Below are 25,751 nucleotides of genomic sequence, written 5' to 3'. Positions count from 1 at the left end.
TTCATAAAATCCTTAAACATTTATTCTTTTGATCCATCATAGTTAGTAAAGATTTTTCTCTATGGATGTAAAAACTTACAAATATTGCAGTGCCCACATTTATAGCTGCCCTTGCAGGTTTGGGTCAGACTTTTTTGTGGTTTGTTTCTCTTTCACAGCATACTTGGTGCTAATATGTCCTTAAAATTTTTGGATTTTCTAAAAACAAGTTGTGGAATTGGAGGTAATATGTCTTTCAATATGGGGTCCATAAGAATAATGTTCCAATGTTGGTTGAAGGATTTTCTAATTTGACTCTCATGGCTATGATAGGTAATGATGAAGGGGACCATTTGTTAATTATGGTCCTACCTGGTTCTGTATTTCAAAAAGTAATTTATATCCAGGGCCTTTGTCTTATTGATTGCTGTCTGCAGAGGTTCCTCAGGGTATTCCTTTTCTCTAAACCTGCTAGCATATGTTTCTGATTGTTTATCACAGGTCTTCACATTACTACAATTATGCCTAATTCTGCAGAACTGGGTATGTGGTATGTTTTGTTTCCATTTTCTCAAGTGGCAGCTTCAAAATGCAGGTAGCTATTTGCATCCATTTCCTTAATAACATTTTTGTAGCTATCTTATCCTCCTCACCTCTTAAAACCAAGTCTAAAAAATCCACCATCGAGTGCTTAATTTGGACGTAAACTTCAGGTTCATATTATTACTTCAAATAGAAAGTATGGTGGTCGCTCAATCAGTTTAATGATATTGCCCAGGTGCTTGTAAAGGGCAGGATTTACATTGAACCAGAGGGAAAAAAGGGATATTCCCTCCAGCACACTGCAGCAATATTGGCAAAAATACTTGAATCCTACATGATAATAAAAATTCAGAGGTATTAGTTGCATACATTTGCAGAGATATGATTAAGTGCAGGGCCAACATCAAGGCTCCTCTATACTGGCATCCTTAACATTAAGGGGTTCATGTCCGAGGCACAAGGCACCCCAAAAGAATCCAGGCAAGGACCATTCCCAGGGCATCACATGAAAAATGGAAGAAAGGTGATAGTGAATTGTAAAGTATAGACGTGTAAAAGATAATCAATGAGTGTTAATATAATAAGAAAGAATTAAAATTACATATATATGGACCAGCACATCCTCCCAATGCTGGCTCCCTTCATGTCTCTCAGAACTACAAATAGAAAGTATGGTGGTCGCTCAATCAGCTTAATGATATTGCCTAGGTGCTTGTAAAGGGCAGGGTTTACACTTTACATGTATATCTTTTACACTTCTATACTTTACACTTCACTATCACCTTTCTTCCATTTTTCTTTCTTCCAAATGTATGCAACTAATACCTCTGAATTTCCATTATCATGTAGGATTCAAGTATTTTTGCCAATATTGCTGCAGTGTGCTGGAGAGAATATCTCTTTTATTTTCACATATTATTACTTGAAACTTGAAATAAAAATAAAATAATACTTTCTTTGGTACCTTCCCATATAATTAAAATGTCATCTATATATCTTTTGTACAGTATAAGATTATTCTTGAATGGGTTATTATTGTATATGTACTTCTCCTCCCAGCACCCCATGAATAAGTTTGCAAAACTGGGAGCTAATGTAGTACCCATAGCTGTACCACATATCTGACAGTAAAATTGCTCCAGAAATTTCAAAGAATTATGGTTCAATATAAAATATATAAGATCACATAAAAACTCATTGTGTAAAATGTCCCTAGTTTTATCTAGATCCAGAAAATCCCTTAACACATTGATTCATTTGGTGTGTTCAATACACGTATACAGGGATTGAACATCAATTGTTGCCAAACTGTATGATTCATTCCATTTAATCTCTTCTTGACATTGCAAAACACTGGTTGTGTCCTTCAAGTAAGAGTTAAGTCCCTTTACATATTTCTGTAGGAAAATATCCACATATTCTGATAGATGGGTGCTCAGTGACTCCATACCCGCAATTATAGGCCTACCTGGTGATTCTGTTAGAGATTTGTGAACTTTTGATAAAAAGTAAAAGATGGGGGTGGTGGGGTTGGTCTTCATTAGATATTGGAACTCCTCTTTTGTCAAAATCTTATTATAGAGGCCAAAAACCAGGAGTGTTCTTAATTCCTCTATGTATTCCTCCACAGGGGCCTTCTCTAGTTTTTCATATGAATTTTTATCATTGAGGAGTCTATGTGCTTCCAGCAGATAGTATGAGTAGTCCATGATAACCCCCCCTCCCTTTATCTGCAGGTCTTAAAACCAAGTCTTGGTTATTCTTAAGGGCCTTGAGAGCTTCTTTTTCTTGAGGGTTTAAATTATGCTTTTTTACTTGATTAATATCTTTTTCACACAAATCCTTCTTGGTCATTTCATAAAATACATTAATGTAGCTCCCCTTGGATTCTAATGGATAATATGTGGATTTACCTTTTAATCCTGATTTAAGACATCTCATTAAAATTCCTTATTGGGGCTTCCTCTTTCCTGAGAAAATGTCTTTTAAGGGTTAAAGTCCTGCCATACTTATTCAAATCAATGAATACATTGAATTTATTCATTTTACTGGTTGAGGCAAAATTTCATGGCCTTGCTTGGTTAGTACTGGGATTGGAGATCTCCTATGAATACCAGGTGCTGTAGGCATGATGCCCTGTTTTTATATACACCCATCCATGATGCATATATCCCCTGAAGATTTCAATATATGAAAATTAAAATATATATACAGTATATATCGATTGCAACAGAGACCTGGACTTATAATTTGGTGCAAAAGAACTTTGGCTTTTGGAGTCCATTTATATAGAGACTATTCTTTTCCACCTAATCACCTATATATACCTAAATTTGGCGCAGATGGACTGTGGCTCTTGGAAATCCATATCTATGAACATAGACTATTCTTTACCAACTATTAACCTATACAGTATATATGTACTATTTTGCTAATCATTCTATCTAGAACTGGGTTGAATTGTGACTTTTTAGTTAGAATTAGCGAAAAGATATGCAACTCTTTGAATCCATTTATGTTGAAGTTATGAACAGACTTTTCTCAAATTTAGAATAGATCTTTATGAAACTATATCTTATCAGCTATTAATATCTACCATGTGATACTGCATTTATCTTCATGTGTATCCCACCTTATTAGACAATACACAAAAAGATGTTATAAACTATAAAGAACATCACAAAGGAAAAAAAGATGTCAGGCACAAAACTTTGCTATCTACTATTTAATTCTCTGTAGTTGCAGAATGTATATACAATGTGCGCTTAAAGGGCAGAAATAAGATACAAGCCATCAAACCAGGAAGGGCAGAAATGACATGCGTGGAATTAAATCAGCAAAGTGGAATCCTGAGGGAAGAAGTGATGAGGAATCACATGTGGCAAATGACACACCACGGATAACTGAGGGCGGAAATGATGCAACAAAAGGGTGGAAGTAATAAGGACACATGATGAAGAATGACGCTCCAAGTAACTGTGCATCTTGGTAAAACCACAAATATAAAATGTGCAGAGAGATTTCGATTTGGGAGGGACGTGACCTATCTGAAATCTAACTTGCAGTGTAAAAATAAAGCTGTCCAGCATTTGTGGGCTACATGCAAAAGCAGCCAGTTTTTATCCCACATGCCAAAAAAAATTATGTATTTGTACCCCTTGCATTGCAGCATTGTTTGTCCAGGTACACAGTTGCTTGCTATTTCTTACTCTATTCCCAACTCTGAATCAGGCCTTTTATTTCTACAAACAGGGGTAGCAGGGGTATAAAGATAGGCAGAATCTAAAGTTAAGGTAAAGAGATTTGAAAGAAAAGAACTCTGTTGGGTGAGCACTCTAATGTATGTAATGTTAAATAATTTAAAATATAACTTTTAATACATAATGATTAATATAAGGTTCTACCACACTAGGCTAGCAGATTAGTATAAGTATAAAAAATTCCTGTACACACTATTTCTATTTAATACATATACAGAGAAATATTAATAAGTATTATGTCAGCAATATTATGCTACTAATTCAGTTGTCGGCTATGTGAATTCCGACATATAGGAGATATACATTTATAAACAATCACCTTAAACCTTTGTTTATAAATATTTTGATTTTTCTCTGTATATTAATTAATAACTATTAATAGTTTAACAACAAAGTAAAAGCGGATCTATTCTTTTCACCTACTTCATCTTTTATTTAAATACCAGCCTGTGCGACGATCTTTCCTTCCCCATTCCGCTCATTATATAAAGAATCTAAAGTTAGGCAGAATTTCAAAGATTCTCTGATAACAAATTAAAGTAGAAATCTGCCTCGATACATGTACTAGTACCCAGGTAATACATTGCAATCTCAACCCATGTATTGGGTCAAATAAACTGACTAGCATGAAATAACATTATTTTGTACATGTCATTAACACCATTACCTCTCTATGGAGAAGTAGACAGGGCAGCCCATTGTAATACCAAGCAGTATTTTTGTTATTTATATGCTAAAGGTTGAACATGTGATATTTTTTGCTGCCTCTGAAAGGGAGTCAGTACTATTAAGAGTGTTGCAGTATGTCCATGTAAATGGCATATTCCAAACATGCACTGTGTGTATTTAATCAATATATACCTTAGAAAGCTGAGAAAGAATATAAATGAAGTTCACAGGTAAGGGAACATTTTAAAAGAACCTTGAAGCAAAAAGTTTTCTTCACAAACACCTCTGAGAACTAGAACTGTCATATTATGCCAAGTGTTACTGTCACTTGAAAGTCAAACTGCATCATTTTACTGATCAGATACATGAATGCTAAATAAATATACAAATTAAGGAGCATGTAGAAACTAGTTCATCATGCAGTGATTTGCTAGCTTTGAAGTACTAATATTACAGAAATATGTTATAATAATTACTTTGCTAATTTTAATAAATTTGCATATTGGTACAGTCCACAAACTAGCTTCATCCACTGGTAGAAAACCAGTTGCACTTTTATCTTTCTGTTGTAATCTCAACTGAAAGTTAATTAATTTTGTATGCAGTAAGTGCATCATACATAATGGAAACATTGCATGTGCTGCCTTTTCCCTATTTTAATGATACACCTTCATTATGAAAAAGATCCACAGCATATGTCCTTACCTTCCTTTAGAGACACTGGTTCTTCTACCTTGGGTGGTTCTTGTTCTATGAAAATTATAATGTTGCTCAGTAATTGTTTCTCAGTAATTAGGAAAGCATTGTATGGCATTTAGAAGTGATAACTTCCCCTGATAAAGTTTATGGGTATTTAGGATTATAGCAAAAGCGTTTGAAGAGATTTGGATAAATTGGGAGAATATGTATATAGCTAAAATGTGTCTTGTGGGTCTAAATATATTACAGTAGCATGAAGTCAGTTTGATAAAAGCAAAAAAATGCCTGAGAAGACATTTTTTAACAGAGCACACATGAAATACAAGATGGTTTGTTGGGTCAAAAACCAGATAGAGCAGTGAAAATCTGTGCATTCTATTTAGCTCAGATGGACCTTGACATGTGCCTGTTTAAGCACTCTTCAATGATTGCCAATTCCATCTGCAAGTTTTGTGTTTTGCATCAAATGTGCTTTGACGCAAGCAAATATTCATTTTCAAGCCATAATGAGTCATTCAACACTTGCCCTCACTTCCCACATTCATTGCATTTTATTATATTGTTTTGTTATCCTACAGTATGTATTGTTGTACAATTATATTGTTATTAACATTAATGTGGACACCTTGTGGTGCAATATAAATATAATATTAAAATAAAAAAAGTCCTTGTGTTTGCAAGTATTACATGTCATGCAAACTGCTGGCTGCTTGACATTTAATCCACACAACCACTATTAATTTAAGCCTTTCCAATTTTTTTCTCAATACGCTGCACTTTTAACCCCCATTAAAGTGTTGAGTAACTCAAAATAAATAAAGGCACATGAAATATCCATGAGTTCATGTGTCATGTTTAAGTATTTTTCATTTTAAAAAACAATGCTTAGGAATTATACATTATACACTTGGTAAATCTTACTTGAAAAAGAGCTTCCCACTGAAATGCGATTTGACAACGTTGGCAGTAATGCTTTTAAGTGGGATGTATTGGGTGCAGTTAAGGACATCATCTGATTGCTTGTGAATTGCTCATAGACAAATATTCTAAAAAATCCTTGCCACATAAACTGTTCACTCTTGACCAAATAAACTGTCACTTTGGACCTCATTTATCAATGAGTTTTATCATTCACGAGTGATAAAACTCATTGCATATGATAAATGGTGGTCCAGTCAATCAGCTCGCAACTGTCATTTTTCAAACAGATGACAGTTGCTGATTGGCTGGAGCACCATTTATCATACGCCATGAATTTTATCACTCATTGTAAATGATAAAATTTGTTGATAAATTAGGCCTTTTGAATGGTATATCAGTTTAAGGAGGAAATGTATCAAATCTTGGAGATAAGCTACCAACCAATCAGCTTCTAACTACATTTTACAGGCTGTGTTTGAAAAGTGAAAGTCAGGAGCTGATTGGTTGGTATTTATCGATTATATGGTGGGACCCAATTCATGACTATAGGGCTGAATCAAACAGTGGGGCAGACTGAACTACAGATCCAGGCTACCAATCTCAGACAGCCCCACAAGCTGCACTTTTATTTTTTTGTTGTTGTCTATGCCTTTTATTTGTTCTGTAGAAAACTTGGACCTCTGATGAGTGCTCTTAACTTAGCCCTGGAGAACTTCTCTGTTCTGAGTCCAATACTGATAGTTATGTCAGTGAATGTCCTCACCAGCCTTCCCCACTGCGCTAGTGTGCAGAGTGCAGCTTCTCCTCCACATAATCTCATAACTGCACCCTCAACAATAAGGAAACAGTCAAACAGCATGAGATCACTGAAATAACAGAATGTACATGCAACTTAGCAACATACCTTCCTTTTGAGCTGTGAGTATTTCTATCTTAGATGTGACTTTTTCTACATGAAATTTTAGAAATAGCAGAAAAAATGAAAAAGTAAATGTACAAGTTAAACCAATATATAATATTTATACATAGTTCTACTGTAGATTAAATCAAAACTCTATAAGATAAAGAACACATTGTTGTTCTCTAAATTCTGGACATAAAGATAAGCATACAATGTAATACATTACTTTATGCAAAGATTGAATTTGGCAAAAACTAGGTCCCCTTTAAATTGTACACATAAAAGAAAAACAATGTGTAAACAATTTATTGCAAATTTACTCAATTGTAAATGTATCAACATATTATTTATTTGTAATTTAATATCACATATATTTTTAATTTTCTTTTACATATGTTATAGAGGGAATGGGGCATCATAGCAAACAAGCAAACAGCCAAACAGTGCATTTGAATTCTATAGCATACTTCATACAGATTGGTTAGAAACATTAGCAACAGTGGAAAATGGCTCAATCATTATTAAATAATTCATGTTAGTTTTACATTTAGAGGCCTCTATGCAGGACACACATATAGTATGTACAACATTCCACAACTTTTTAACACAATTTACTGAACAATATTATACGGTTAAAACAAAATGAAAAAAACATTTAAGTGTCCTTTTCCTGAAGGCCACACAAAACCTTAGAAGACATCTGGAACTGCCAGTCGGTCAGAAAGAGGTCAATGGCTATTTGGACTTCACCAGATTATCATTTGTTATAGATGAAAAAGTCTTTCAAACATTCTAAGCAGAACTAGGAATTGGCTCATACTACGAAGATGCTATTTTCTGCAAACAACATTATTTCACTGAAATTCCAAGTGTAGATTCTGCCTAGAGCTTTCATAGTAAATAATCAGTTTGAATTACTGTATATTAAAGTCTGCACCTGGATGATATATTGATTCATACGTTTCAGTGTAATTAGAGACTCCATCAATAAGAAAAATATATCTTGGCAGTTTACTTTCCTTTAATTGAGCTGTACTGCTGGCCTGTTAAGTAACAGAAATAGTTTCAGCCAGTGATTCTTGCATTTAGAACTGATCTTTAGACAGTTGGTATTACTACTTACAGTGATTACTCAAGACACAGGGCTTAAAAAGGTGTCTGTAAACTCAATTGAATAAATTATCACTGTACCTACCTTCTTTTGTTGGTGAGGGCTTTTCCTCCTTTGGTTTCTCTTCTATAAAACAAAGCAATAAAGAGATGACTATTTCATGACCAGAGACATATGGCAATTCATGCTGAAACAATTTAAATGTTTTGTATTTTTTTGGTTTGTTTTTGTAGCATATATAAGTAAGTGTTTTGCATTTGTAGGAAAATTAGAAAAAAAAAGAACACAGATTTCTCAGAAGCATTAGCAGTGGAAACAACAGCAGAGCAAAAGCAACACATAAGCCTTAAGCATTTACTAATATCAAGGGATGTATTTACTAAGTGCTTCCCAGTGTGTTGAAGTCCAAACTTTAAAAAGGCAATGCTTTTATTAGAAAGACACAAGGTATTTCAAATTTTGGACTACAATACGTCAGGAGATGGTACAGTAGGTCGAAACCCCCAAATCTTAATTAGAAAAAAATAAATAATAATATGCTGCTTTCATTCAGATTTTTCCCTAATGCATTTTCATCAGACCTAATTTCTAAGGGATATTGGGGTAAATTTACTAAGAATCGTGTTTGGTCGAGATTGCTATTAAATACACCATTGGCCAAAAGTACTTTCACTGAAAAGTATACAACTCGGGAATTTATCAAGAATTGTGTTTACAATCACGGTTGTAATTTTAGCAAACTCGGATCTAAATAGAAGTTTCAAATAGACCACCTCCTGAGGTGCGTGTTTTGCTGAAAAATACACAGATCAGTGTGATCTGTGTATTTGTCTGTGTCTATATATTGTTTTAAAGGTTAATTTTAAAAAAAAATTACGAAGGGTCCCCCCCTTATCCAGTTTTGGTTCAAAAAAATACTTGGAGAAAAACAATTAGGGTTCCCCCCATATTTTAGGAACCAGCACTAGGCTGCGGAAGCCAGTAATAGTTATAATACTAGGGGGGGAAAATAGCGTAGGGTTCCACCTATTTTTAAAACCAGCCCAGACTAAAATCCACAGCCAGGGGTCCTTTTCACTGGGTCTCCCTGGCCAAAGCATTATCACCCCAAGCCGCTCAGCCAAAGCCAGAGATCTCAGGGGAGGTGGGGACCCCCCTAATAAAGGGGCACCCGTACCCCACTGTAAAAAAGTAGTTAAAAAAACTACAAGACACACACACACCATAGTAATTAAATAATTATTACATACCTACCACGCTCACACCTACTTACCTGCTCCCAGATGTTCGTTCCCCTTCTCCAAGTAGAAATCCAATGTGTTACCTGTAAAAAATATCCTATACTCACCTAAGTCTTTGTGCTGGTCTCCTTAGCATCCAGGGGTCTTATCAAAATAACAGAGAAGACTGTAGTGATGTATGTGTGACCACATACATCGCTACCTGGCTATTGACTGGAGACCCCACGTGGAAACTGTCAGTAGCCAGAGCCAACAGCCAATCAGCGGCTGCTAAAATTCTATTTTTAAAAGCAGGACTGGCTTAGCAGCCCAGTGCTGGTTCCTAAAATACGAGGGGAACCCTATTTGTTCCCCCCATATTTTAGGAATCAGGCTGGCTTATCAGCCTTGGGTGGTTATGCATTTTCTTTGGGGGGGGGACCCTATGTAATTATAAAAAAAAAAACATTATTTGCATTAAAAAACACAAGTAGCCTACACATAGCTCACTGATATGTGCAAGCTGCTTGATCAGGAGTGTTTGGCTGTGCTCAGACAATGAAAACTCGGAAGAGAAAACTCGATCACATACACAATTGGAAAACACACTCTCAGCAAAACATTATTATTGGTAAATTTGAGTGTTTCAGAAGCCTTAAATCACCTGAGTACAGCGAGGCTAGACATGATTCTTAGTAAATTTACCCCATTGACTTTTGCAAGCTCCACCTACTGTATATGAATCATGGTAAAATAACACCCTTTATGTTTACAGTAACTGGCTACAGTACTTGTAATAGGAAGGATTGCACAAATACTGTAACACCACATTTGGAGCTAGTAGCTATCACTATCTTCTCTTATAAATCAAAGACATATATTATATGACTGCTTGAATGGTTTAGTTTGGGACATTAAGTTCTACACAGAAACAAAGTTAATGCATATGGCTACTGGGCATTGCTGAATACAGCACAGGAATAAAATACTTTCAGTAAAAACCTTCATCTGTAAAATATGTATGTATATCTGTGTTTAATGCCACAGTCTTCTGTATAATTTTGACAGACCCCTTTGTGTCTGTGGTTTTCCACTTGTCTCCTTTCCCCTCATACTGTACATTCTTGAAAGAACCTATAACATTAGTGGACATGTAATTGACTCCTATAAGAACTTCAAACTCATTTGTCAAAATAATCTGTGCTGTTGTTTAGCAATCAAATAATCTGCCTGGCTACAGATTCTTATTAACCAACAAACTTCAATTTTGAGCATGTATGGATGTGTAAGAAATGAAGTATGGTGGTCTCTGTTGCTAGAAAGGGAAGTAAGGCCAAGATTGGGGTGTGTCCATGCACACGTGGGATAAGACTAACAAAGAACATAATGCCAAAGGTAGGTGGGGGGCACTTCCTCAGCATCATTGCTGGCCTGGGCCCAAGCTCTTAGAAGTAGCATATGCTAGACAAAAGGTTCCCTAACCCATGTTAGTGGAGGTTCAGCTGGCAATTACTCCCACCTACTCTAGTGCTAGCCTTAACCTGATGGTTTTCTAACTGACATAGACACACAAACATAAATATTGCGAAATAGAATTCAAATGAAAACTAAGCTGCTTAGTAAAGGAAAAGCCATCCGCTGTAATTAAAAGCTATGTAATTAACATACTTGTTTTCTTCAGTTTAATCATTTTTGCTGTAAGATCAAAAACAGAAGATGGAATATACAGCTATATAGTGCAAACAGAAAACACCAAAGGACAACTGAGATGCTTGGACTTATTATAGATCGATTTTATAACATGTTCGATAAACTGATGCAAAAATGTAAAAATTCAGCATGATTTCAAGAATTTTAATTAATTGGAAAAACTAAGATAGTCGAAGAGGCTCATCTATGCTTGAGCAGCTTGGACTATGTCCAAACATTTTCAAGCTATTTTGCACATGCATGAACCAGTTCATTCATGTCTAAGGAGACTCGATCAAGTTGGATAAATATAAATTGAAATGGTTTGAGTTTTTTAAGCTTTTAAGCAGCAATACATATCTACAACAATACGCCATACTATTTAACAAAATTATTATATGTTAAAAGCAAAAAACATTTAGTTGCCACCTTTTTGTAGATGGTGCTATCACAAAATACTGTTTACGGTATAGTAGATTACTCTATTTGTCAAACAGTGATAAAAAAATGTAATGTCTGGGGAGGAAAAGGAAAATGCCAATAATTATGTTTTGGTGAACATTGTAATGTCCTTGTACAGGTATTATACCTTGTACAATTAAGTTGTTGTTTTTCTTAATTACCTGTTTTAGAGTAAAATGTGCAAGTGAGTGGGAATATATGCATAATGCATACTGTATAGATATAATGGTGTGATAGATATATACTGAAAAAGCTTTATAATGCTAAACAGTCCATGTACAAGAAGAGGGCCACATATATGTTCAGACTATGGTACATATTTCTTAAAATATATTTGTGAGATATCCCCTGAAACACCCATTTTCGATGGGTAACTCGCAAATATTAAGGATCCCAGGAATTGAAGAAAGATGAACTGCAGCAGATATCTGCTGTATTCCCTGCATTTCTGACTGCATCGGATTCTATGGGGGCTGCTAAGATGTCAGATTTACTTAGCTCCGAAGACAGCATATGCGCAGTATGTGCTCTGGATCTGAACCATGAAGCAGAATGATAGTGTGAGCTCTTTGCTGGAAAAAGCTCTTATCGGAGCCTCTGAAATTGTAATTTTTCACATAGTGAATTTAGCCATAAATAATTATTTACATCCTCATTTTTATAGGGGCCTATGTGCTCTCAGGCTGACGTCTATAAAAAAATAAAGCTAAACATTAAATTGTAATGAGGCTGTGTGGGAAGGTGAGCACCACTCATATCCATATAAGGCATTTGGAACTGCCAGTTGCTGCAAATCAGTTTTCCACAGAGACAGAGGTTACAGAACAAAATTATATTGGCTGCTTGGTCTTCTCCATATTATCATGATATACAGAGCTAAGGACTTGCCTATACAGTAGTAGGACAAAGTTATATTCTGCAAAGAAGACTTTTTGTTTAACACTGAGAGCTACCATACTGGTGACCTGAAACTCTTTTGGAGATGCCTTAATATATTTGTACTACACTATATTAAACGGGCATGCTCTCAAAAGCACAAATGAGATGCATACTGGTCTTACCTTCTCTTATTGGTGACAGCTTTTCCTCCTTTGGTTTCTCTTCTATAAAATGCAAGAAAATAAGTTACAGTAACTATCTCATGACCAGAGTTGTTTACCAAGTCACACCGAGGCCCTGATCAGAGGTGGACACACAAGAGCATGCAGCAGCGTCTATCGGCGGTTGCCTATCTATGACTTTTTGCAAATTTCGATACAAACTCTTTATCTTGTGTACATGTGTGCGGCCGAATGTTCAAAGACTGAGACACCCACTTTTAGTGTTTACACACAGTATTACCGATTGGTGCATTCTTAGATGCCAACAATGGTCGCACCTTTGAAACTTGCCCCAGGCCTATGGTAGATGCAGTTTCTCCACCTGACTATGGTCTCCTGTGCCTGTGGCTGAGCGTTTGTGTACGAAATCACTTTCACTGATATGGCTGCAAGACTACAATAACACGCCCATTAAATGGACCATTACTAGCCACCTCCCAGTCACCACCCAGGAATGCCCAGAACCTTTCCACAACATTATGACAGCTTGTGCAACAGTCGCAACTGCGCCTCTGTGCATGCACACCATGGGACGCATGTGCAGTAGAAGTTAAGAATATTTCTGCATGCACAGCTGTAAAAATTTGCTCAACTACGTGAACATCGGCATTGCAGCCACCTCTGAATAAGGTCCTCAATATTAATTTCAAGTAAGCCAAAGCAAATTTACATATATACAGTAGAGCTCTTTTTTAGGTAGCATATAGGATTAAATAGGATTAAATATCTTTTTAATGTCCAATTGTAGGAAAATTAGAAAGAATGGTCAGAAGCATTAGCAGAAGTAGATAAAAATTGTTTTATTTCAACATAGAAAAGCAACAGAGCTGAAGCAAAATTAGAGATAACACTTTTTACTACAAAATCCTTTTTCATTTACATTTGTCCCCTAATAACAGGCTGCATGTGATAGGGAGGAATGCACAACTAGTACCTCATGATGAGCTAGTAGCAGTTCTGTATAATAGATAGTTTGGGACATTAACATCTGCACAGCCACATAGGTAATACATATGGTTACTGGGCATTGTTAAATACAGCTCAGGAACAAAGCTACTGTCAGTGAAAACCCTGTAAACAGGGCCATAGCTAGTGGTGCGGTCGGTGCCTCCGCACAGAGCGCAACATTGCTGAGAGTGGAACACCGACCACCCACCATCTCATAATAGTATAGTAAATCTCACTTCTTTAATCTAGTGGTGCCGGGCGACCACTGTTGTGTGTCCATGGTGCCCAGCACAGAGGAGGCAGGACAGACAGATGCAGCGTCCCCACCTCGTCTGACGTCCCAACTCCGGCAACCTATTAGGGCAGGAGAGACAGAGACGTGATGATGTCATAACATCTCCCTGCCCAAGGTTCTCAGAGGTCAATGAGGAGCTGCTGGGCTGGCTGGCAAGGAGTGGCGGCAGCGGCGCATTGGACACAGGCTACACACAGGACTGCAATGACACAGCACTGCCACCAAGGTCCTGCCAGACCTGCCAGACAGGTGAGGTCTGACTGGCTAGCAGTATTAAAAGTAGTGGCCTGCTCCCGCAGCCTGCCCCTGGGCCCCATCTTTTACAACTCCTGTGCTGCTGGTGCTGCATTTATTAATAAAGCAAATAACTGTATAAGCAGTATATATATACATATAAGTGTATGTATATGTGTGTGTATAGTGTATATATATACCTGATGAAAGTGCCACAAATATTAATAAAAATGCACTGAAACGTTGTCTATTACGTTGACGCATTTGTGATTATTTCGTGCCAGGAGTGCTGCATCTTTCGGTGAAGTATATATATATATATATATATATATATACAGTATGTACATCATATTATAAATGTAGTATGTACATCTCCTGTGCTGCTGAATTTATTAATAAAACAAATGTATATACAGCATATAATATATATATATATATATACATATAAATGTATGTATATATATATATGTGTGTGTGGGGGGGCCCCAATGAACTTTCTCGCACAGGGCACCAAAATGTCTAGCTTAGGCTCTGCCTGTAAATATATATATATATATATATACTAGTATATTCACTAACATATTGGACATGGACAATGGCTCAGTCTGTACCCCCCCCCCCTGAACTGCCCTGCCTCCCGCTCTGTCTGGTGCTACTCCATCTTTACGCTGCTCCACCCCCACAGTGCTGCTGCTGCATGTCCTGTCCTTCCCTCCAATTAGACCTACCTCACAACCCATCTGGCAATTGCCCTGCCCCATCCCGCTCCAATACTTACCTCCTGTCCTGTCTCCCTTGCATTGGGAGCTGTTGCGGAATTGAGGAAATGGGACAGACTGTAGGAAATTATTATTCCATAGCTGTAGATTTGTGTATGGGATACAGTCAGGATACCGGTGGGCGCTATCACGCCCGCTGATATCCCGACACTTGCAACCCGACATGGGACTAAAGATAGGCATCGAAATCCTGACACCTATCATTAGCCCTACTACGGAATCCCAAAACCCAGCAAACCAAACAAAGGTATGACAGGTGTCTTAGCATATAGCCGTGCGTGGCGGGGAGGGTTATGTTTAGGGACCCCCAGGGGGACTTAGAGTTAGGCAACCCTTGGGAGGGTTAAGGTAGGGGAAGGGGGGGTTATGCTTAGGCACCACTAGGGTGGGGTTAGGGTTAGGCACCCCCCTGGGAGGGTTAGGTTTAGGGTGCAGGAAGGGGTGTTAGGTTTAGGCACTAACAGTGAGAGGTTAGGGTTAGGCACTGGGGGGAGGTTAGGGTTAGGCACCCCTAAGGGAGGGTTAGGTGGGGGAGAGGGGAGGGTTAGGGTACTTGCCTTCAGCTGTCAGGATTTCGAACTGCCGGGCTGCAGCTGTCGGTATTTGATACGGTGACTAAACAGCCGCCACCATTACATACCGATTCCTTGTGTATAATGCCACATCCTTGTGTATCATTTTGACAGGTAGCCCACATTATTACTTTGTACTATGCAACTCTGTGTCTGTGATTTGCCACATCTATCCATTCCCCTTCTGCAAACGTTTCAGAATGTGTATCACATGAGTGGACATGTCACAGCCTCCTACAAGATCTTGCTCATCTCCCGAAATAATCTGTGCTGTTGTTAGTAACCAGATTGTCTACAGGTTCTTCAAGCCCCATATACTTTAAAACTGGGCACATGTCGATGTGCAGGAAATTAAGTATAATGGATAAAAATTTCCCTAACCCGAATTAGTGGTGGTACAGCTGACAATTACTCCTACCCCCTCTAGCACCAGCTCTCACATAAGAATTAGCTATCTGACTTTAAACAACCAGTAATATTGTAAAATAGAATTCAAATTAAATCTAAGCTTGGTAGTCAAAAGCTAAGCCATCTGCTGTAATTAAAAGCTAAGTAACTAACATACTTGTTTTCTTCAGTTTAATCATTTTTGCTGTAAGAATAAAAAATATATATTTAATATTTGTAGATATACAGGATAGTATGTATCCACAACACAGGACAATAAGAATAATTCGTACCAGCCTTGGATCAATTCTCAAAATTGATTCAAGTACTGTATATGCAAATTCACAGAATTTCAATTAATTAAAATTTTCGAATGTTGAACAGGTTCAAGCAGCTTCAACCATGTTCCTGCAGCTTGGATTGTGTTCTGCCATGGTCAAGTTGTTTCACACAAGATCAATTGACATTTTTCAAGCATATATACACTTTATAAAGGCATCACATTAAGAGGGAAATGTTAAATAGAAATCCCACAGTAGCTGGAACCTTAGGAGAGATAGCAACGAGAAGTGCAGGAGTAAAATTACTGGGATATATATACAGTATATATATATATATATATATATATATATATAATTAGCTGTTTAACAGATATACAGGAGAGGACTAAATTGCGGTGATGGAATATACGAGAGCAAGTAGCAGCAGATAGGAGCTAATGCAATAATGTGGTCATGTCTGTTTCCAGGGTCTAGTGGATAATGAGCAATATCAGAAGTGGTAGACTGAGGCTTAGTCAAGATCTGTCCCGGAGTCTGGTACACTGTAAGAGCCAGGCAATAGCAAGATCAGGCATTCTTTGCAAAGTCCAGTACACAGTATAGTACATGGGAGCAGGCAAAAGAGTCAGGAGTCACAGCCAAAATTGGTGCACAGAGAGCAAACTGGAGCATCGTGTGCAGTAGCCATATGGAGCAAACACTGCCAATTGCCTAGCATTAGTAGAGATTAGTGGTTCAGATTCTGGGAAATCTAAAAACACCTAAACTTGGGAGTTCTAAGTAGAAGCAAGGAATGGCTCGGTTCTCCCCAGCAAAACCACTCTCAAGTGCTTTGTTTCAGTTTCGGTAGATGAAGTATGTTTGTCAGACACTAGATAGCACCTGCAATAAAGTGCAATCTTGTTCTTGTGTATGTTTGTTAGAAGTGATCTGCACTTACTGTACTTACAATTGTTTTACCTACAGTAGAAGTGCTATATTATTTTAAACAGCCATGTGTTTGTGCTGCTGCTCTGTTGCTTTGTTTAGCCAGCCATCTCGCTGCAGCCTTTGGCCAATATTGCCAAAAACAATAGTGAGCGAGGAGTTAGTCAAATTGATTGTAAATTATTGGGAATTAATATTATTGAAATTAATAATACTGTACAGTGGTTCCCAAACTTTCTCAGTTTGAGGCATCCTTAGGGTCTCCATAATTTTTTTAAGGCACCCCTAAGCCAATATAATTACTAAGAAGTCCAGTGCTTTAAGTATTTGGGTCAAAATAATGTAAGAAGTATTTAAAAAATAAAGAGAAATACTGCTATTCCTACCCATTGCCCCCTCTGTCTCTCCTATTACCACTTATGTCTCTCTCCCATTCCCCCACTGACTCTCTTATTGCCCTCTCCATCTCTCTTTCTTTGCCCCCCTGTCTCTCCATTTTCCCCCTCCATATCTATCCATTTCCCCTTCCATGTCTTTCCCTTTGCCACCTTTATGTATCTACCTTTGCCACCTCAATGTCTCTCTATTTGCCCCTCTCCATATCCCCCTTTACTTACCTTTAGTTGTGATCATCAGTGCCGTTCTGCAGCATCACTCCTTATATCAGTTTAGATACTTCCTGTCTGATCTCCTACAACACACTGCAGTGTAGGAACACAATAAGCAACAGGCAGCATCAGAATTTACTGCCTGCTGCTTTACAGTGACAGCTCTTCCCTTGCTCATCGCAACCATCCCTCCCCCCCACCCCCTGGCCACTCTGATTTACTCCATGCCACCAACCACTCTCCCACCTGTGCATGAAATATTATTTTATACAACTAAAATACAGTGGCTGGCCTCTTTAGGCCACCGCGACACCCCATTGACATTGCTATGGCTCCCCAGGGAACTGTTTAGGAACCACTGCTGTAGGAATGAAAACCAGGTCCAAATGAAATTATTTTAGATGTTTTTATACATTTTTAAAAAAAAATCCAAAACCAAAACAATTGAAGATGTTGATGATTTACAACCTAAACACGGGGGTCTGTACTCATTTCTAGTCTTTAGACACCACCAGCAGTTGCAAAACTTAAACCAGCTCTATAGTAAGTATAGACTTTCCATCTGAGTATGACCTCCAACAGACCCATAACATTCCCGTAAAATGGACCATATTTGTGTATCTGAATAGCCACATTCCAGTCATTGTACATCAACACCCAGTACATTTCCATTTCCAATACATTTCTGAGACTGTGCATACACACATGCATGCACTGCTCAAGTCTTAAGGATTTTTCCCACATGAGCAGATGCAAATAATTGCTCCACTCTGTAAACATCAGAGTTGCATGCAACTTTCCTTACAAAATGTCTTTAAGGTGCCCTACGTTTGGTGGAATATTTACAAAAATAATTATTTGTTCAGACAGTTCCCAAGTGTTTTCCTCTAAACTTTTTCCCTTCCATTTTATTGGGAAGCACAATTGTTTTTCCATAATTCGGGGATCTAAGATATTTCCATCATGAAGTTGTCTTGCCCTTGTAAGTTAATAGATGGTAAAGCAGTAGAGGTTGCAGAGAAAGGTGATGCCAACTTTATTTCAGCCTCAAAAAACACTGGGTGTATTTTTCGATTGGATATTGGACAGACAGAACTGGATATGGCCCAATATATAGTTGAAGCTTTTGAGACTAATAGACATCCAGACCTATTTTAACTAGCAGTGCTAGTAGCTGTTTTCATTCTGTTTGTATTTTGTATTTGCTGAGGTTTTTGTAATTGCTGATTCATTTTTCACAAACCTTATTAGGTCTCAGTGCAAGTCTAGTACCATTGAGACATCGCTATTTTTGTTTGAAGCAAGAAATGGCTATCCAGTGAATACAAAACATTTGCTGTACAGAGGAATGTTGACAGTAGTTATATGCAAACTCAGCTAGTATATATGTCCTGATTGAAAATTAGTATACGCATACAAATATTATTCAAGACATTGGTTCTTTCTTTCTGTTTTCCTCATTGTGGGTAATATCCAGAAGATGTTTTATTTGGATTTGTAGTACTTCATATAAAAAACCTTTCAGAAGTGAGATGTCATCCCCCCTCCTTTAAGGAATGGTATACGGATGATGGGTCGACAATGCAATGGGCGACACCACTTGATCGACAAAAAGGGCAACAGGGATAGGATGTCAACACCACTAAGATTGACAAGGACACTAGATCAACAAAACAAAGATTGACAAGGACTATTTATAAACATGATATACTATAGACAGGAAACAACAAAGATCGACAAACATAGTGCAGACACAGTAAAAAGCTGACATAGCTAACTCACAGACATATATGAGGTTGACAGTTAGAGGGCAGAAAATGAAAAGATTGACAGTAAAAAGGCAGACAGTTAACAGGCCAACAGTTAAAAAGCTGACAGTTAAGAAATCAACACTTAAAATTCTGACAGTAAAAAGTTTGACAGTTAAAAGGCCAACACTTAAAAGATCAACAGTTAAAAGTACTAAAATCAACTAGCTGCTGCTGATTATAGTACTTCTACTCCAAACAGAACTCAGAATGAACAGTGCAGCGGGTTGAATTAGTCGGCATACTCTATTTAAAATTAAAGATTTTGCATAGCTTTTGACCTTCTGACTGTCAATCTTATACCTATAGACCTTTCTTCTGTCGGCCTTTTTCACTGTCAATCTTTTAACTCTTGGCCTTTTAATTTTCAATCTTCTGACTGTAGACATAAACATACTGTTGACTATTACTACTGTCTAACTAATCACTGTCGACCATTACAGTATGTCTGACTTATATATTCAATATTTTAGCAGTCGATAATTGATACTGGTTGACAATATGTCGATCTACTGTTACAGTAGACCTTAATACTGTCGATCTAATGACCCTGTCGAACTTTAATTGTTGATCTCTAAATGACGATCGCAGCACTGTCGATCCATTAATCCTCACCCTTAAGGAATTGGGGTTCTGGCATTTCCTAAGAGCTTAGGGCCTGATTCAGACCTGCTCCCTAGGATGCATTCACACATAGCCTGCCAATGTTTGCAATCTGCACATGCGTATAAGACACAGTGTGCATGCACGTACCAGTGCATGCGATAACGAAGCGATCGCACCCTGCACATAGAAACTCTGCTAGAATAAGTGACAGGACATGCCATTTGTGGGTGGTGACAGGGAGTAGTCGATGGAAACGGGGGTGTGGTGGTGCCAATGCAAGTGTGTCTGTGCATCAGAATGCCATTTCAGGGGAGTGCATAATTAAGAGGTAGTGTCAGCATACACATCAGATGGCTGAATTACACACAGCAGCACTCGCAGTGCTTGCAGTAGGGTATGGTCAGCCACAAGTTCTGCATATGGGTCCAATGGTACTCGATGTTACCTATTGTTCAATACACTTCCTGGAAATGACGTATGTTACTAAGCGAAAGTGGGAGTCTTGTGACAGGCTTTTGGGCATCTACATACACACATACATAACGCAATCACATGGTAAGACATAGTGGGCGTGCTAAAGTCTTGCTAGCGAGCGTGGAATTTGCATACTTTGGATGCATATGGCTACACGCAAATGCATCCTAGCGAGCGGGTCTGTAGAGAGCACTCATTCAGGAAATGAGTAGGACTGGCACAATAGAGACCTAAATGTGTATCTCACTTTCTTGAACTGTACGCTGCACACTGCTAAACTGCATAGGTTCCCGATACTGAATTTGAGATTTAGGCTTAGGGAGGTTAGGCATAATATAATAATTGAAGGAAAGACCTGTCTGTTTTGACCTTTTTATATTGTATTGAATGTGTGTAATTTTGTATTTTATATGTATGGCTCTACAGACAACAGGTGGAGCTATATAAATAAAAAAAGAGATGATGATAATAATAATAAAAATAATAATACTAAAAACAATAATAATAATAATAATAATAATAATAATAATAATAGCATAATAATATTATCATTAAATAATATAATATTATCAATAATATAATTTTAATAGCAAAAAACTTTTTAGAATAAATTCATATTTCATCTAGAGGGTGTGAACAGTGTGTACAGTATGTGGGGATCAGAGTCAGTGAGGATGATGTGTGTGTGTATTTCATAGAGACATACAGTACTGAAGAAATTACCACTTGAAAATATGATACCATACTGTATTTCATATACTGGAGCCATAAAATCACATTTTAGATAAATGACATAGAAAATAGCGCTTGGAAGCTTGTAAATATGGCTCTATATTTAATTTGCTGAAAAAAAACTGTTGCTACATTTCTAGCTGGAACTAGAATTCTACAAGATGTTCAGCAAACAGGAAAATTATATACTTGTGAGCAAGGTAAGACCTAGGGCCAAATGTAATAGGGTGTCAGTTTTGGTAAATTGCGCAATTTTTCTACTAAAAGTTACTAAAAATCTCCATTCTCAAACTCGCATTCAGATGTTTTCACATTGAAAACAATCAACTTGCCCAATGTAATAGGGTGTCTGTTTTAGACTCGCAAAAAAAGATAACAAAAAGTCCCCAAATAATAGACCTTCTTCAGGCTATCGAGTATATCTTGAGCAGGTCAGGTTAACACAGAAACATGCACATGTGAATGAGATACGTGCATGTTTCTGTGTGTACTTATGTAAAAGCAAAACCAACCCGGGCTCTATAAAGCCTGTCCTGGTTCTAAAATTACAGGAGCAAAAATGCGTAGGGGTCCCTGTATATTAAAAACCAGCACAGGGCTTTGTTGAGCTGGTCCTGGTTCTGTAATCAGGGGACAAAAAGCCAATCAGAGAGCCACTCTAATGGAGATACCCGCTGATTGGCTGGTGGTCCCTTCAATAACGGGGCATACATGTGCCCCAATCATTTACGCTGAGCAAATGTATGTGTACACACACATTCCTTTGCTCAGTCCGGCATGGTACGTTTTCTCCCAGTTTGTTATTTTAACCTTTTGATTGCTTACAGGGAATGAAGTGAACGTGAACTATGCATAGGAGAGGTGAGTATGGATTTTTATATTAGGTACCCCCATGGATTACTTTGGATACTAGGTGAGTATATGTGAGTTTGAGTATGAGTGTGCAGGTAAGTTTTATTAAAATTTTACTTTCATGGTGTGTGTTTGTTTTTTACATATTTCTTTAGTTGTGGAACTGCAAGTGCCAGCAGGCCCATAATGCCCCGCATGCTGGTATTTGTGGTTCTCCAAATACCAGCATGCGGGGGAGGCTTGCTGGTATGTGTGGTTCTACAACTAAAGACAATATTTAACCCTGTAATTTCCACAAAATACTACCACTATCAACCCGGCACCCACCGCCCTAGGGTGCTGGGGATGCCCTGGGCTATCAGTCTAGGCTTGGGGTGCCCTGGAGAGGGGAACCCCTTTATTGGGGGGTCCCAAACTCCCCAGGGATCCCCGGCCTGGGCTGACTAGTGGTCAGGGGTAATGCTTTGGCCGGGGAAACCGGTGAAAGGTTTTCCCTGGCTGTGGCATTATCCCCCCGCTAGAAACAGCTCGGTGCTGGTTTTTGAATTTTCAGGGGACCCCTACTTGTTTTGTCCCCTGATTTTCCAAAACCAGCATTGGGTCTGCAAAGCCCTGTGCTGGTTATTAATATGCAGGGGCCCCCTACACATTTTGACACCTGTATTTTTAGAACCAGAACAGGCTTTTTAAAGCCTGGGGCTTTTGGGGAGGGGTGCATGTCATTTGTATTTTAAAATACAGACAAAAGCCATAATGGATCTCACTGATCTGTGATGGTTTCTCTAAAACTCGCATCTTTTAATGCTACTAGCATTAAAAGGTGTCAGTTTACATAGTCCTAAACTCGCCTAAACTTGCATATGTTGTAGCCTCAAGCTGAAAAGTTTGCAGGCTATTGAATTTGCGAGTTTAAGCACAAACTTGCACTTTTTAAAAGTGCAAGAAAGTGCGAGTTTGTACTGTTACTAAAATTGACTACCTATTACATTTGGCCCCAATGGTTGGTATTGGGGTGCGGGGAAGTGGAGTGTGTGTAGAAAGGCTGGTGTTGTGTTTTGGGTAGGGGAGGAGGCACAAAGACCACCACAGCTATGATTAGAGAGGGGGAGGGAAGAGGAGAGCTGCTGCTGTCACATTGCAGTGGGTGGGGGAGTGGAGCACACAGAGCCAATTATGGGGATGGGGGGAGGATTGATGCTTGGAGTGTGTGCACTAGACATAGGATATCAAAAGAAAACATTGGAATTGAAGTACCAATGTTTTTAATATTGACTACAAAGATTGTTTAGACCTAAACATTGGTTCTGGAACATCAATGTTAACCAATATTTCTATTTTTTAGAGTAAACTACTGTACCTGTAGATAAAACAAAATAATGTTGTGACTCAATGAAAAAGGCGCTGGTGAATAGACAAAAATAATTATGTTCCTTTAGAGGAAATAGTGTCTGTGATGGAAGTCCAGACTATTCTTCCTTCTTTATTCTCAACCATATATGTGATATCATAGAAATAATAAAAAAATATACATGTGTAATATAGTTTTGGTAGTTTATATACAAATAATTCTTTATGATAAAGATGGCTCATTCAAATGGGTGCAGGCGTCCCCCAACTCACACTCAGTGGTGTATTTACATGCATCAAAAGGTTTCTTTTAATTTCACCTCTGTGAGAGAAAGATATATACCCCCTACCAGAAAGGAGAAAGAATATGGCGTACCCCACTCACTATAAGAGTGTAGGGATCAATTACATCAAGGTATCTTTATAAATCTCCACAGATGAGGAGCGTACCCCGCTCATGGTAAATATGAAGAACTTTAAACGTATAAAGGTTTCTTTATCCTTAAGATCTTGATTGTTAATCCTCATGTAAAAACCCTCTTATCATAGGATATGAGTTCCCAGAAAAATATTAATAATGTCCAAGTGAATGTAAAAAATCCAATTTTATTACAACAGATCACTCATAACACCAATGAGTGATCATGAATTAAAAAGTATAATGACCCACAAGATGTTCAATCATACATAAAAGATACAAAAAATACATGGAGGATAATACAAGTCCATAAAAGACATGAAAAAATAAAAATAAAAAATAAAGTTGAAAAAAATATAAAAATAGATGCAAACCTGATATAACAGGGTAAAAGGCTGTTCACACTCATGGTTGTTTATCTAAAATGTTTTTTTATGGCTCAGTATAAGAAATATGGAGTCATATTTTCAAGGGGAAATTTCTACAATACATCACTTAGAAATCGCTACACACATGCCATCCTCACTGACTCTGATCACCACATACTGTACACACTGTTTATACCCTCTAGATGAAATATGATTTTATTGTAAAAAGTTTTATTGTTATTAAAATTATATTATTGATAATATTATATTATTAAATCATAAAAATTTATTTTTGGAGAAAAAAAAGGTTTACACTGAGATTCAAACCCTAATTTCCTTACCCCTACACTACAACACCTACAGACAAATACTGAAGTCTTTTACCTCTTACATAGTGAAAATGAACTGAAACTGACAGCTGCTGTTATAGAGTTCTAGTTCCAGCTAGAAATATAGCAAACAGTTTTTTTTCAGCATATGAAATATGGTGCTATATTTCCAAGTGCTATTTTCTACTGTATGTCATTTATCAAAGAATGTTATTTATGGCTCCAGTATATGAAATTTAGAGCCATATTTCCAAGTGCTATTTTCTATTCTGTAGGAACTTTTACTGTATATGTAGCCAAAGTATGCAGGGCATTTTGAAAGTCTGTCTGTCACTGCAATGGGATGCAGCTTACTATACAGGATCTTCCTCTCCAGCTTTCTACTTACACAGCTACAGTGTACTTTTCTAAAAATGCCACCTGCTGTCAGAAAAGTGGTAGTGCACTATATTTCAGCCTCCTTACACATGGCCCGACAGTTATATCTTGTCTGGGCTAATTATCTGATGCCATGAATGGCAGGCCATGGCACAATTTTCAGAAAGGTGTATGTGGACACAAGTAGCAGAAGATAGGACTAGGGCAATAATGTGGTCCATTTCCACAGTCTAGTAAACATTGGACAATATGAAAATGTGTAGACAGATGATTATTCAGGTTTTGTTTAAGAGTTTGGTACACTGTATAAGCAGACAGCAAAGATTAGGCCATACAGTAGCTTGGTCAGCAATTTGTAAAACTCCCACAAACAGTATAGTCAGAAGTATATGGTAGCAGGCAAAAAAATAGTCAGGAGAAAGAGCCAAACTCAGCACAGAGGAAAGCAAACTTGAGTATGAGCAATAGCCATACAAAGCAAACACTTGAAATCACCTATCACTGAATGATAGTTCTGACACTACTTTATAGTACTAGGGAATGGAGATCTGTGTTAATAAGAGACTGCCAGCAACTTGTGCATGTGTGATTTGACTGTAAAGGCACAAAAAGACAGCAGAACATACTGCAGATTTTTTAAGCAATTCACAACTTTAAGCAACTATCGTAAATAAAATATACTTTGTTGACTGCATTAGTTAAAACAAAACAAAAAAATAGGTACCCTCTTGCCGTAGATACTGCTGTTATAAAATAGCATTGCAACAAAAAATTGTCTTGTTACAGGTATTATAACTTTAAAAATCAGTTGTTATGTTTTAATTATCAATTTTAGGCTAATATGTGCTAGAGAA

At 37.5% G+C, this 25,751-nt stretch overlaps 1 protein-coding gene across 1 annotated transcript in view; it reads right to left on the bottom strand.

The window, feature by feature from the left end:
* The window catches only part of LOC148509478 (uncharacterized), a 621,587-nt gene that overhangs the window by 213,501 nt on the left and 382,335 nt on the right, over positions 1-25,751 (bottom strand). The window contains exons 33-37 of the mRNA XM_088443077.1: positions 12,516-12,557; positions 10,972-10,998; positions 8,168-8,209; positions 6,976-7,020; positions 5,157-5,201 (exon numbers count right to left, since the gene is read on the bottom strand). Of these exons, the coding sequence (XP_088299203.1) occupies positions 5,157-5,201; positions 6,976-7,020; positions 8,168-8,209; positions 10,972-10,998; positions 12,516-12,557 (201 nt within the window). The remainder of the gene's footprint in view (positions 1-5,156; positions 5,202-6,975; positions 7,021-8,167; positions 8,210-10,971; positions 10,999-12,515; positions 12,558-25,751) is intronic.

This window comes from Taudactylus pleione, unplaced genomic scaffold (assembly GCF_031769625.1).
Source record: "Taudactylus pleione unplaced genomic scaffold, aTauple2 ptg000326l, whole genome shotgun sequence".
In the NCBI taxonomy this organism is placed as follows: Eukaryota; Metazoa; Chordata; class Amphibia; order Anura; family Myobatrachidae; genus Taudactylus; species Taudactylus pleione.
The sequence above is the reverse complement of the archived record's forward strand: the minus strand, read 5'-3'. Positions and strand labels throughout refer to the sequence as shown.